The following is a 14,153-nucleotide window of genomic DNA, read 5'->3' on the forward strand; positions in this document are numbered from 1 at the left end:
CTCCGTGGGATTCTCCACGCAAGAGTACTGGAGTGGGTTGCCATTTCCTTCTCTAGGGGATCTTCCTGACCCAGGGATCGAACCCAGGTCTCCCCCATTCCAGGCAGACGCAGGCACACGCTTTAACCTTAAAGCGTCTGCCTGCGTCTGCCCTTCCCTGGTGGCAACCCACTCCAGTATTCTTGCCTGGAGAATCCCATGGACAGAGGAGCCTGGTGGGCTGCAGTCCCCAGGGTCACAAAGAGTCGGACAAGACTGAGTGACTTCATTTAATGATTAATCATCTGGTAGATGTCAGACAATGTCTTTGAACTGAGGGCACGGAGATATATGGTGCACAAGTTCGGTCTTTAAAGAGTTCAAAATTCACTGGGAAGACCTGCTAAGAGATGATGACAATAAAATGCTACTGGGTTTTATGATAAGGTGATGCACAATGGGTTATGGGAGCAAAAAGAGAGCACGTGGTAATTGTACCCCTTCGGGGAAGGACTTACAGAGAAGGTAACATTTGAGCACTCAAACCAAATCAGCTTGATATGCATCCAGCACAGCCAGAGGGCTTCCCTTGTGGCTCAGCTGGTCAAAGAATCCACGTGCAATGCGGGAAACCTGAGTTCAATTCCTGGGTTGGGAAGATCCCCTGGAGAAGGGAAAGGCTACCCACTCCAGTCTGGCCTGGAGAATTCCATGGACTGTATAGTCCATGGGGTCACAAAGAGCTGGACATGACTGAGAGACTTTCACTTCACTAAACTTTAACACACCAAACAAAGGAAGGTGTGTTTCAATTCTAGGAGGAAGACAGTTCATGCATTTGCCTTCAGGGCTGAGCAAGCACATACTTGTATAACTAGAAAGAGGGTAACAGAAGGAAAAGAAATAGGAAGTAATGTTGTAAAGGAGGAGAAAGGAATATGGATAAAAGATCTTGGCTATCTTGCTGAAGAATGTGGAAGTATCTTGTAGGCAGAGGAAAAATAACAAAAACTGAAGCAAAGGTGGGTGCAGGAAGCTGTCCTTTCTCCCATTATACATTTTCCTCCTGTATACCCCCTGAAGTTTCACTCCCTGCTTTGGCCATATTCTTTATTCCTTTAAATGTATTCTTAAAGTAATAGTGATCTCTTTTGTTTGATACCTTTGCATCACGAGGATTATTTCCAGGCCCTCTCCTCCCATTTTTATCTGTTCCCACAGGAAGCACAGGCCAGCCCTTACCCCTGGGACTCTCATTCTCTTATGATTTGTACATTGCCATTTCTGCCTTCGTTTCCTTCCTTCTCTCTGCTGAAGCTGTTCACTCCAGAGATGTTCCAAGTCCATTGTCAGCAAAACCTCTTTGATAATAATCAACTTATTTTGAAAATGTTCCCTTTAGATTCTTTTGGTAACTAAACTTAGTCTCTCCATTCCTTCAAAATGTTAGCTGTTTTCTCCCCCACATTCCTTTTACTGCAGGATGTGAGCTATGACCCTTGTCTTTTCTTTTTAACGCCACTTCAGGATCATGCTCCCAGTCTCCTCCATAGAAACGTCAAGCTGTGACTGATGTTGTTGGACTGTTCCATCCGTGTCTCCCCTTGTTGTAGTCACCTACCAGCACCCACATTGTTCTCCCGAATCCTTGACGACTTTATCTCCCAGTTTGATCCTATTCCCTCCGATATCAGTTAATTTTTAATTGGAGGATAATTACAAGGCTGTGTTGGCTTCTGCCGTACAACAGTGCAAATCAGTCATAATTAAATTCCAGCCCTCTCGGTCGTCATAGAGTGCTAGACTGGGCTCACTGTGTTATACAGCAGCTTCTTGCTAGTTATCTGTTTTACACATGACATGTATATATGTCAATGCTACTTTCTCAATTTGTCCTACTCTTTCCTGCCCCTGCTAAATACCACATTTATTTTAATTCTTGGTGATCTCAATGGTCAGGTAGATAAATTTTTCCAGTGTTCAGCCCTCTAAGTTATTGGATCTCCCATCCAATGAGTTTGTATTCCACTCTAACTCAGAGACTCACTCCCATAGGTATATCCTTGATCTTGCTCTTACAAATCTCAATTTCTGATCTCTATTATGACTGCCACAGAGTATCTCTCCAGCTCACTCTTACTAGCCTCATGACACCAAATATCCTTTCACAACATCATTTAAGAGATGATCTTAATTGTATCACCATATCTTGCTACAATCCTTTATCCCATAATGTAATCACTTCCTTCCTTACATGAGATAAATACCCTGGCAAGGCAAAAATCACTCCCTTATTTATTTGAATCTCTAAAACTTTTCCATGGCCATTTTTAACACTCAAAGAACGAGCTCCTGGTAAGGCTATCCACTTCTCACCTCCACCAAACAAAAAAGCAAGGCAACAAATGATAGGTTTCCTAGTGTTTTGTCCATTCATTGAATGGTATCTTCATTCTTAAGTTGCTGATGTCAAAAGACATGGTGTTATCTTTGACTTTTTTCTTTTCTCACACCTTGCATTTTGTCTTTTAAGAAGCTATGTGATTCTTGTTTCAAAATGTACCAAGAATTTTGCTGCTTCTGTATACCTTCATTATACCCCCTTTGGGCCAGGTCACTAGTATCTTTGCCTGAATTAATACACTAACATCAGAGATTTAATCATGCCGAGCCCCTTGCCCACTGCATTTGATTATCATAAGTAATTTCCAGAATGATCCTGTCAAAATGGAAGTCAGATTATGTCCCTCCTCAGCTCAAAACCTTTCAGTGATCCCCACTGCAGTCAGCCTAGAAAGCAAAACCATTACTGTTCTCTAAAATTCCCTGTATATTCTAGGCTCCATTTCCTCTCTGACTTTATTCTTTCTCTGCCTTATTATTTATCAGTCTAATTTTTCACTATGTAACATCCTGTTTATTTTACTTTTCTATCATGTTTCTCTCTGGTCTCCCCCATTAAAATGTAATGTTTTGAGGACAGAAATCCACCTATGTCTTACTACATGAACTTGCAAATTGTATTTCATGTCTCTAAGCCTTTTTTTCTAATTTTTTAAGTGGACATGATTATAGTGACTGGAGAACTGTGGGAATTAAGTGAGAAAATACAGGTTTTCTCACAGGTCAAAAGGCCCAGAGCAGAGTCAGTAAACTTTTTAAACTTAATAAAGGTAGTCAACATTTGTATTATAGATAATGCATATTATATTATTTTTCTTTTAACTTCTATTTCTTTTTAAGCCTCTCTAATTTGTTCCCCACTGGTATTTAAACAGATATTCTCTGAAACTCAGGTAAGTCCCAGAAATGTTTGAATGGCTCCTTTCTGTGTGCAGTCAGCCCCATGGTTTCATCCCTTCCCTCTGACAGAGTACTCCAGAATGGAATAAAAAAAACTACTGGTTATGCACCCGGTTTTCATGTTTAAAAAAATAGCCCTCTGCAAGTAATTACCACAGTGATTACATTGAAAAGTAGTTGGAAAGGAATGTTCCCTAAAGTGAGACTCAGGAAGTTCACTGAAATCTTTAGCATTTGTAATAAGTCAACCGCCTAAAACTGCATTTTATGTTCAGCTATGTTAAACTTATCACTTAGAAACATAACTCTTGGAAGAATAACAGCCCCCATTCATTGATACTCATGTGGTTCAATTAAATTTTTGGAATGAACAAATATCCATGAAGGACTGGCTCTGTTCTCAGGTGCTGACTTATGATGATCCAAGAGTGGACAGCATGTAGAGGCCATCGGCAGGGGTCTGATTACACAAAGTCAAATTAACTGTCTCTGAGAGTTCTAAGATAAATATATTTTGTTCAGATCATGCATTAATTGATTAGAATTTGTATTTGCAGAGCTAAGACTAGATTCCTAGTTTTTATGACTGCTGCCCTATGACTTTTATTTTACACTCCTATATTCCTATATTCTAGGCTGGTAAGAAAGATAAGCCATATTCTAGGAATTATAATAACCTGAGTTCTAGACACAGCTATGTAAATGCAAAGATTTACTATTGTTGAAAAAATTTGTCACCCCCTATGCCTTAATCTACTCATTTGTGTAAAAGTAGGGATTGTACCTTGTATTTTTTGCTGAGCTATTGTTAGAATTATGTCCAATATGAAGATCACATAAGTGAGATATAGTATATCTCCTGTTTTCTAGGATATTTCAACAGCAGCAGTAGCAATTTCTGATGCTACTGTTCTCTCTTCAACTTTTGCTCTTTATTCCTCTTGAAGTTTCTAAGTTTTTGTAACTTCATTTTCATCACCTCCTCACCACCAATCACCCCCTTTTAAAAATAACATGTTGGATTTTACCCAAAGGTCATGCAGTGATAAAAATCACACTGATCGTTGAACTAAAGAATTTCTCTTATTTTCCTTGGGTAAAATTTTGGTAATACCAATTGTCCTTGTCAATTCTATACTTGGATTTTAGTTACAGTGATGCCTTTTCTTCTCATTTGCACAGGAAATGACTTATTTCTTGTGGCAGTTCATGAACTGGGACATGCTCTGGGGCTGGAACACTCCAACGACCCTACTGCCATCATGGCCCCTTTTTACCAGTACATGGAGACCGACAACTTCAAACTGCCCAGTGATGACTTACAGGGCATCCAGAAGATATACGGTAGGTCACCACCGATTCAGTTTGATGAACTCAGTAGTGAAGTATAGAATTCCTTCTGTGTTGTCTTTTTTGAGATAGATGCTCTAAGTGTTGTATTAGAAAAATATTGAATGAAAATCTGATCTATTGGCAAAAGTCTTCTATCAGTCAAGTCTGGTTGGCACCAATCGTAGATATTTGTGCAAATTATGGGAAAGCTTAGGCACTGATAAACTTTCCTTACTGAGTTAATTGAAACCTGAAATTATAGTAAAGATGTGATAAACTTTAGTATTTAAAATTCAGGTAATATGTAATAAGTTAATATAACCAATAAACACAGTGAGTTAGAAGACTTTCCTAGAAGAGACTGACACTTTGATAAAAGCTGACAGATTGATTCTCACTGATATTTGATGTTAGATCCTAACAAACCACTTTTGAAAATGCTGAAAATAATCTTGTGTAATGGATGTAACAGAATAAACTCAAAAGCATGTAGTTATTGACTAAGAGTAAAAAATAACAAATGGCTTAGTTTACTAACACATCAGTTCAGTTCAGTTGATCAGTTGTGTCCGACTCTTTGCGACCCCATGAATCTCAGCATGCCAGGGCTCCCTGTCCATCACCAACTCCCGGAGTTTGCTCAGACTCACATCCTTCGAGTTGGTGATGCCATCCAGCCATCTCATCCTCGGCCGTCCCCTTCTCCTCCTGCCCCCAATCCCTCCCAGCATCACAGTCTTTTCCAATGAGTCAACTCTTCACATGAGGTGGCCAAAGTACTGGAGTTTCAGCTTTAGCATCAGTCCTTGCAACGAACACCCAGGACTGATCTCCTTTAGTATGGACTGATTGGACCTCCTTGCAGTCCAAAGCACTCTCAAGAGTCTTCTTCACATGTAATTCAAAATGAATTTCTAGTAGAGTAAAATTTTTTTTCATTTATGGGGTTCAGTCAATGAATGCAAATTAAGACAAAAGGAAGAGAGACTATTATACATATTTAAATCCTAACTCCCTCAACATGGCCATTGACTTTTATAAAGACATGTATTTCACACAAAATTTAACTGTTAAGAACTTGACATTTATAATTTACATGTAGAGAATATGCTTTACTAAATTGATAAAATGAAGCTTTCATTTTACAATACAAAGGTAAATGTGTGCTGTATGTATATTAATATTCAGTATTCAGAAAGTATAATTTATGTTTTTCAAGTATCATAGTTTAAATTCACTAATTTGTTTTTCACGTATTAGTTTTTCAACTTCAAAGTGGTGAGAATTCTCTCAGGGTTAAAATAAGTTTGAGGGGGAAAAAGTCAATTTTTGTTGCTGTTCTTTTTTGGGGGGATATTGAGAAAACAAATGTCTTGAACTCAAAACTAAATAGCCTCTATGTTGAATGAGCTAGCCTCGGCCTATGTGTGTGTCATCAGACATTCTGCTGAAGTAGTTAACTGAAAGGAGGCTCTTTCTCATGACCTCATGAGTTAGTAGTCTAGACTGAAGGTCTGCAAAAGAGTATTCTTTCCATATCTAAATATTAAGTGTGAACAGCTCTGTATTTCTTTCTTAAAACATAAATCCCTTGAGGAATGATGCTTTACATCTGTACCAAATTACATGTATAAACTTTAGCTTGATTCAGAAACCTCCTTTTAGAAATACTACTTCACATTAATATTTTACCTCGTAGTGTTTTAATCAATAGGCGTTTTAGATTTAGTATTCAAATGAAACACTAGCAATTTGTTAAAACATTTCATTAGAAAAAAATAATGAAAGTCAAGAAAAGGTTATAAAATACAGTTAGGTACGTAGGATAGAATAAACTTTGATTTGTTGAATGTTTAGAAATATTTGCTCAGAATCATCTTTCAAAATCTAGGATTGACTTTAGTAGCGTTTACATGCAGGGTTCCAGTATTCATTTTAATTTATTTATTATTAATATACCACCTACTTCTGAAAAAGATTTCAAAGCAGCCTATCCAATAAGGACTGTGGTGAAGCTATTTAAAACTAAATCATTAAAAATTAACAAAGAAGGCCTAGTTACTTGAATCTAGAATTCAGCATGATAAAGGCAGTCTCTGATGGACTTGGCAACAGTTTGTTGGGTAAAATGGTTTGTTATTTCAGTAAATATACAATCTTAAAGACCTCTTAGCTCACTTAGAACCCTTCACTGATGAGTGACTGTCCTCTGTAGCGTTTTTTCTAGCACTCTTCCAATTTTAACTGAGCCAAGTGCTGGCTTCATATTTTCAAAAGGTCCACCTGACAAGATTCCTCCACCAACAAGACCTCTACCAACGGTGCCCCCACACCGCTCTGTTCCTCCCGCTGACCCAAGGAAAAACGACCGGCCCAAACCTCCGCGGCCTCCCACGGGCAGACCTTCGTATCCTGGAGCCAAACCCAACATCTGCGATGGGAACTTTAACACTCTAGCTATTCTTCGCCGTGAGATGTTTGTTTTCAAGGTAGGAAGCTGTGACTTTTTTTTTTTTTTTTTAATGGTAGATCAAGTGTCTACAGTGTCGCTTTAGAAAATGAGTTCTCGTTCATTCTAACACCACCTTCCCAGGCCTTTCACAGTTAGAAGGTTCAAAGAAAGTATCTTGAAAAGAAATGCACAAATGGGCTTAAATGTCTAGCAGAAGATTCTCGTACCATTCTATTTGTGGAATGCATTTATGTCAGCAAAAGCAAAAATGCTTAGAAATGTGAGGCTAAAAAATGCTGCATGTTATGAACAGATAAAAAAACTGTAATTTCAATCATGAATAGGAACTAATAGAGATGATTTGCTTGGGAGCTTAGCCACTTCCAGGCGCACTGCTGCTACTCTATCTTTGGTTTGCACATCTTTATGAGATCCTTATAATTTCACTTGATGATTACAACACTGCTTTTTTAAAGAGAAGTATTGATCATTTCATTTTGCTCAGGGTCTACTAGTAGCCATTTAAGTTAAATCTCCTCTCTGAGACGGTAATTTTGATTTTACATATACATGTTGCTGTTTTTTTTTTTAAGTCAGGCATTTTTAGCTACCTAATTTACATTATTTTTTTAAATGCTACAAACTAAAACTAATTTTACATTTTGCTAAATGTGCATTTCAGTGACATTGAATTCTCCAGCAATAACTTTAAAAAGCAATGTATCAAAGTAAATTACATTATACTAAAAACTGACTGTAGTATAATACTGAAAAATACTTTTCCCTCAATGTTTGCAAATCATTCTGAAAGATTAATGAAAAATGTAAGTTTTATGTTGACATCAGTATAAAAAAAAAAGAGCACATTATTTTATTTTTAAATGAATCGTATTGGTAATATGTAGCTATTTTAAAATTCAAATACCATTCATTTAAAAATAAAATAATGTGCTCTTTTTTTTAAGTAGGTGTGAATCAATAAATAATGAAATGTTGTCCTACTTACACAGAATATCCTATCTACCAGAGGCCATACTTTAAAAATATAGATTTCATATAATTTTAATAGGCAAAGTACTTTATTTCCTTTATTTAAAACTAAGATTTGGATTTGCTGTAAGATGCTCAGAAGCATCATAATTTCCAGGAAAAAAAAATAAATCAATGCTTTTGTTCAAACACATGAATAGATTTTTTAATTTTATAAATGTCCAACAATGCTCAGTTAGATATCTCTTACTTAATTTAAGTAGGATAATAAATTTAGATTCAAGGAGTAAAGTAAAAAAGCTTACTCATTACTCATTGTGGCTAAGCCCGCAGTAACTAGTTGAAATGAACAGAAAATGCAATAACTTTCTTATTTTACAAGATACCAGATGACAACTGAAAGATTCTGATTTCACTGCTTTGGAAGAATTTCCACATCCAAGTGTTATTCCTTGATATCATGGTGATATCACTGAAGTGTCAACTTTATCTGAGAATATGATATGAAATTGACTCTGAGTACATTCATTTCATTCTTCTTATCTGTCTAATTAGATTGCCAGTCTCAGAAGAGATGGGTCTCTCCATGTCTAATGATCATTTTTACCAACCTTATGCTCTGCACACTGTGAGAGCTTAGTGAGTGCTCTTGAATAACCGCTGGTTCTTGACATCAGGAATGAGCTGAAAGTACATAGGCCAACTCTCAAATAAAATGCAGTGGCCACTATTTTCAATGTCAAAGCAAGTATATATATATATATATATATATATATATATATATATATATATACATATATACACATACATATATATATAATAAGGCCTGCTTCTCTAAACTCTCATGGTACCTTGGATTTCTTAATCAAAACTCTCTGCTGGACAGTTTCTAAACTCTGTCTGAATTCAGTTTCTTTCACTAGGCCCTGCTCTATTTCTAAGAATGAATTCTGTAGGAGATATCTTGTTTATAATTTTCATGCTCATCTCCTATTTCCTATGATGAATATGCAGCCCAGGGTAGCTTACTAGGGACCCAGGGCTTCCCTGACAGGTCAGCTGGTAAACAATCTGCTTATAATGCAGGAGGCCCTACTTTGATTCCTGGGTCAGGAAGATCCCCTGGAGAAGGGATAGGCTACCAACTCCAGTATTCTTGGGCTTCCCTGGTGGCTCAGTTGGTAAAACAATCTGCCTGCCATGTGGGAGACCTGGGTTTGATCCCTGGGTTGGGAAGATCCCCTGGAGGAGGAGGGCATGGCAACCCACCCCAGTACTCTTGCCTGGAGAGTCCCCATGGACAGAAGAGCCTGGTGGTCTACAGTCCATGGGGTTGCAAAGAGTTAGACATGACTGAACACACAGAACTTATAAATAGAAGGTAACACCCCTGACTTTATGGAGCTCATGCTCCAGGAGTGAAGATAAACATTAACCTAGGTACTTTTAAGATACAAGAGGAAAAGGCATGAAGAGAAAGTACCGAAGTCTAGCTGAGTATATAAAAAACACTTGACTGAGAAATGGCTTATGCCAAATTTTGAGAGAGACACCTCCTAGGCACATTAAAGCAATTGGTACTTGGCATACTAAAAAGTTGATGTACTGTGGCAGAGAAGATAGATAGATATCACAACTCTAGTACAAAGTGATAAATGTAAATCAGAAACAGACCAAAATTTGATCAAAGGGGAGAGAATATGATTGAGTGATACCTGCTCTTAGTTAATAACTCTGTGCACTGGGTAACTAACAGGTGCCTGAATATAAGCTAGGCACTTTATGTTGATAATCTCTGTGTGTGTTCTTAGTCGCTCAGTCTTGTCCAACTCTTTATGACCCCATGGACTGCAGCCCACCAGGCTCCTCTGTCCATCTCGATTCTCCAGGCAAGAATACTGGAGTGGGTTGCCATGTCCTTCGGCAGGGGATCTTCCCAACCCAGGGATCAAACCCAGGTCTCCCGCATCGCAGGCAGATTCTTTACCGGCTGAGCCACCAGGGAAGCCTAATGACCTCTAAACCTTATAATAACACAGCAAGATGGAAAGCATTCTCTCTTTTACAAATCAGAAAACTGAAAATCAGGACAGTAAGTAGTCCATAATTGACTGTAGGTTTACTTAATTCCCAAAATCTGTTTTCCACATTAAGTTTTGCTAACTGAAAGAGTTAGGGAAAGTTTGAAAAGAAAAATAGACTTTAAGCTCTATTTTAAAGTAGTAAATTTTTAAGAAATATTTACGAAACTTATGTTGTGAGACTCTGTTTTAGGCACTGGCAGTGTAGCAGTTAAAACAAACAAACAAACAAACAAACAGCAATAACAACAACAAAAAAAGAAGGCCAAGCTAGACCCTGCTTTCTTGGAGCTGACATTCTGCTTTCAAAGTGGATGTGTAGGGGAGATGCTTCACATAGAGGTTTGCACCTGCCCTGCAAGGCTAATCGGCGAGCACCCACATTGACTGAGCCCCCCAAATTCTGTTTCTGTCTGTTAAGAGCTGCAGGCCTTTTAGCTTCTCCCTCTGGGCCTACATGGTCTAGACTACTTCCTCCTCTACAGTGACGTCATTTTCCAGGTCCCTGATCTTCCCACCTGAAGTTATCCTCTGTCAGTTTCTCCTGGGCACACCTGCTTTTTAAATTTCCCTTTGACGTACTCACCATTAACTTTTGTAGTTTGTCCTTATTGTCTGTCCATTCAAGTGCATTTTAAGATCACCCACTATTTGATTTCACTTTTAATAATGTAACAATTTTTTACTTTTCTTTGTTACCATTCTTTAGGCAAATTGGAAACCTCTTTGTTTCTTCAACTCTTAGCAACACTCATTTCACTTTAGTTTTGTTACCTGGGGCCCCTCTATAGCCTTTGCTTATCCAAAATTTTCATCCTCAACCTCTTCCACATGTCCCAGACCCTCTAACTATTCATCAACCCCAAATCTCTTTCTAGTGATTTTTATATTTATTCTCTGCATTCAGTTTGCATGCTTTTTTATTTCTATTTTCTTTAATTATTTCTCATTGTAGTGTGTTTCTTAACTAGATTATAAACTTCAGAGTAAGGATTGGTTTGTATGGACTTCATGGTGCTTGAGCAAATATGTTAGGTAATCTCAGTATAATATGTATTGAATGAAACTATAGCTTTACCTTGTTTATACAACAGTAATCAATCAATATGACACTATTGAAAGTATTCCATTCTTTTAGTTCATTATTCCTTGCCCAGGATCTCCCTGAGTATTATCTACTTCAATTCTGCATGTGTGATTTTTAAGTAAAAAAGAAGAAAATCTAGATATAAGTAAAAGATAATATCATCAATTAATTTTGTTTTCTTAACAGAAGGAGACCCCCTTTATAAATGTAGCTTCAGCATAATTCTTCTGGTAGCAGTCTTCTTAGGAGGTTGGATATACATTGAGCTCACAAACATTCATTTATTTATTGTAAATTCACCTGGATATACTTTCTATATGGAATATAAGTAAATTATATGTATATGGATATTATTGTAAACATCATTTTACATATTATTTATTCATGCATGAGAAAGTTAATCTTTCCATGCAACTTCATAATCTTTGGGGAATATAAAACACCTAAATAAAACAAGAAAATGAAATCAAAACAAAATGCCAAAGGGCAGAGAAGCAAAATAGCAACAACAAAGTAACTTTGTCCCACTTTATAGAAGGCAGTTTTTAAAAGTGTTCTCTGAAGAGTGTACTGCGGTTGTGATTGGGTTGACAAGTTACAAAATCTGATTGTTCAAATGAATACTCGCAAAGTTCCTTTGGACAAGAAAAAAACATTGAATAGTCTGTTGTGGTATGAAGAAGAATGGAAACTGGAATTAGCCTACCTTGTAGAGGATATGTTTCAGTACACAGCATTTTGTTGCATGTGGAAAAACGCAGCGGTAACCATATTATCCCTAAAACTAAGGACACTAAGAAAAACTATACCCAGCCACTCAGTTTCTTATAGCTCAAAAAATAAAAATAAAAAAGTCAACAAGAGAAAGAGTGGTTCATTGGACTACTGACCTGCTGTTTACATCAAGGGGAGCAAGCAAGGGTCCCTTCTTTAGAATATAGCTAGAAAGGATGGTGTTAAGAGGCAAAGCTGAAGCTGTCGTGGAAAAGCATTTGAGGAAGTACAGTGAAGTGTCTTCCTAGTTAATATAGAAAAGCAAAGTTCACAGCTTTGACAAAGAGAGCATTTCATCATTTATCCAAAAAAAAAAAAAATTCATTAGGTTCCTTTTACTTTGTCAAATTTTTGCTTGTTCATTTACCACAAAATGATTTGTTGTTAAATATGACCATCTTCTCTTACAGCCACCTACTGAATTCTACTGAAGAATCATACTTCTTGCTATTTCCATAGAAACAGATTTGTTAACACTATTTTGACATTCATTAAAAGTACATTCAGCCAAGTTTAGTAAGTACAGAGTATGAGCCAGTTTCATTTGCAAGACAGTTTTGTTTCGTAAAAGATGTTATACAAGAAAGAGGAAATGCTTACTGAAAGAGATAAATTATATTTCCACCATATTGATTTGTAACTAAACTCCTTACAAGTGATCAAAATTGAGCTTTTTGACTCCTCAGTAGCTTCAAATCCCTTGGTATTTAATATCAATGTGTTTCCCATTCTGTGCTAAACATCTCTTCATGAACCAATATTTGCTCCTTTCATTCATTTTATTTTGTTTTTAAATTTTTCTTCCTGTGTTGAGTGTTCCTCGTTTCAACCTTATTGTTCTTGAAATCTGGAACTGTGCCTTCCTCACATCACCTTTATAACTATATCCCATTATTCACGCAGAATATTTGGTCAATTTTTCAAGTATACATTATGCCTTTTCTGTATTAGTGACATTGAACTTCTGAAATTTAAAGAAGTTGAAACTATGATTTTTACCTTAAAAAGCTTAAATCTTATCAGGGAAGAGGGCAACATGTAATTATCAATCAGAAATGCTTTGTTTAAATCAAAGCCCACAAAACAGAGAGCAAAAATGGCCCTTTACACATAGGAGCATATTGGCTTAAGCCTGGGAATAGTAAGATAGTAGAGATGACTGTGGAGTCCAGGCAGTCACTTTCCAACAAGCGGTGTGAGCTAGGATAAGAAGAGACTCCCGTTGTCAGAATCACTGCGGTCAGCTTTGGAAGATCCAAGATACAGACCTTTGGGCTCAGAGAAGTGAGGTGAAGGAGCACCTGAGGGTTGTGTATTCACGTTCCCACTTGACCTCTCCACTCAGATGCCAAATTTAACAGACTTGAAACTGAGCTGCTGTGCTTCCCTCAAGAACCTACTCCTGTGCTTCTTCTCTTTTTCCACTCCAAATAAGGGCAGTTCCATCTTCCCATTTATTTTGTAAATAGATCCTAAAATATAGAGCCAAATCCTGTTGGCTTTACCTTCAAAAACATTAAAAATCCACCCATTTTTCTCTCCTTCCACTGCTCAAGTCCAGTCAAATGCATATATATATATACACACACACACATATACAGTAGAATATCATTCAGCCTTAAAAGAAGGAAATCCTGCCATTTGTGACACCATGGATAAATCTAGAGATCATTATGCCAAGTAAAATAAGGACACAAAAGGCAAACGTTGCATTATCTCACTTATATGTAGACTCTAAGAATGTTAAGCTTATAGTAACAGAGAGGAGAGTGGTGGTTACCAGGGGCTGGGGGTGTGGAGAAATGGGGGATGTTTATCAAAGGGAAAACTCATTTATAAGACGTGTTTCAGTTATAAGATGTATAACTGATGTATTCAGCTACAAGATGGATTACCATGGTGACTACAGTTAATAATGCATCATTGACTTGAAATTAGCTAAGAAAGTAGATCTCAAGTGTTCTTACCACACACACTCAAACTGATAACTATATGAGGTGATAGATATGTTTATTAGTTAGACTTTAGGTAGTCATTTCACAGTGTATACTTAAATCACTAAGTCATACACCTTCAATATGTATAATTTTTCTTTGTCAATATACCTCAATGGAGTTGGTGGAGAAAAACAAATTTCTTTCAGTTGCCCACAAGG

At 37.1% G+C, this 14,153-nt stretch overlaps 1 protein-coding gene across 1 annotated transcript in view; it reads left to right on the forward strand.

Annotated features, from left to right (window-relative positions):
* The window catches only part of MMP16 (matrix metallopeptidase 16), a 388,312-nt gene that overhangs the window by 271,544 nt on the left and 102,615 nt on the right, over positions 1 to 14,153 (forward strand). The window contains exons 5-6 of the mRNA XM_004011852.6: positions 4,465 to 4,626; positions 6,892 to 7,103. Coding sequence (XP_004011901.1) covers positions 4,465 to 4,626; positions 6,892 to 7,103 — 374 coding nt within the window. The remainder of the gene's footprint in view (positions 1 to 4,464; positions 4,627 to 6,891; positions 7,104 to 14,153) is intronic.

The sequence above is a fragment of the Ovis aries genome, chromosome 9 (assembly GCF_016772045.2).
Source record: "Ovis aries strain OAR_USU_Benz2616 breed Rambouillet chromosome 9, ARS-UI_Ramb_v3.0, whole genome shotgun sequence".
NCBI lineage: Eukaryota > Metazoa > Chordata > Mammalia > Artiodactyla > Bovidae > Ovis > Ovis aries.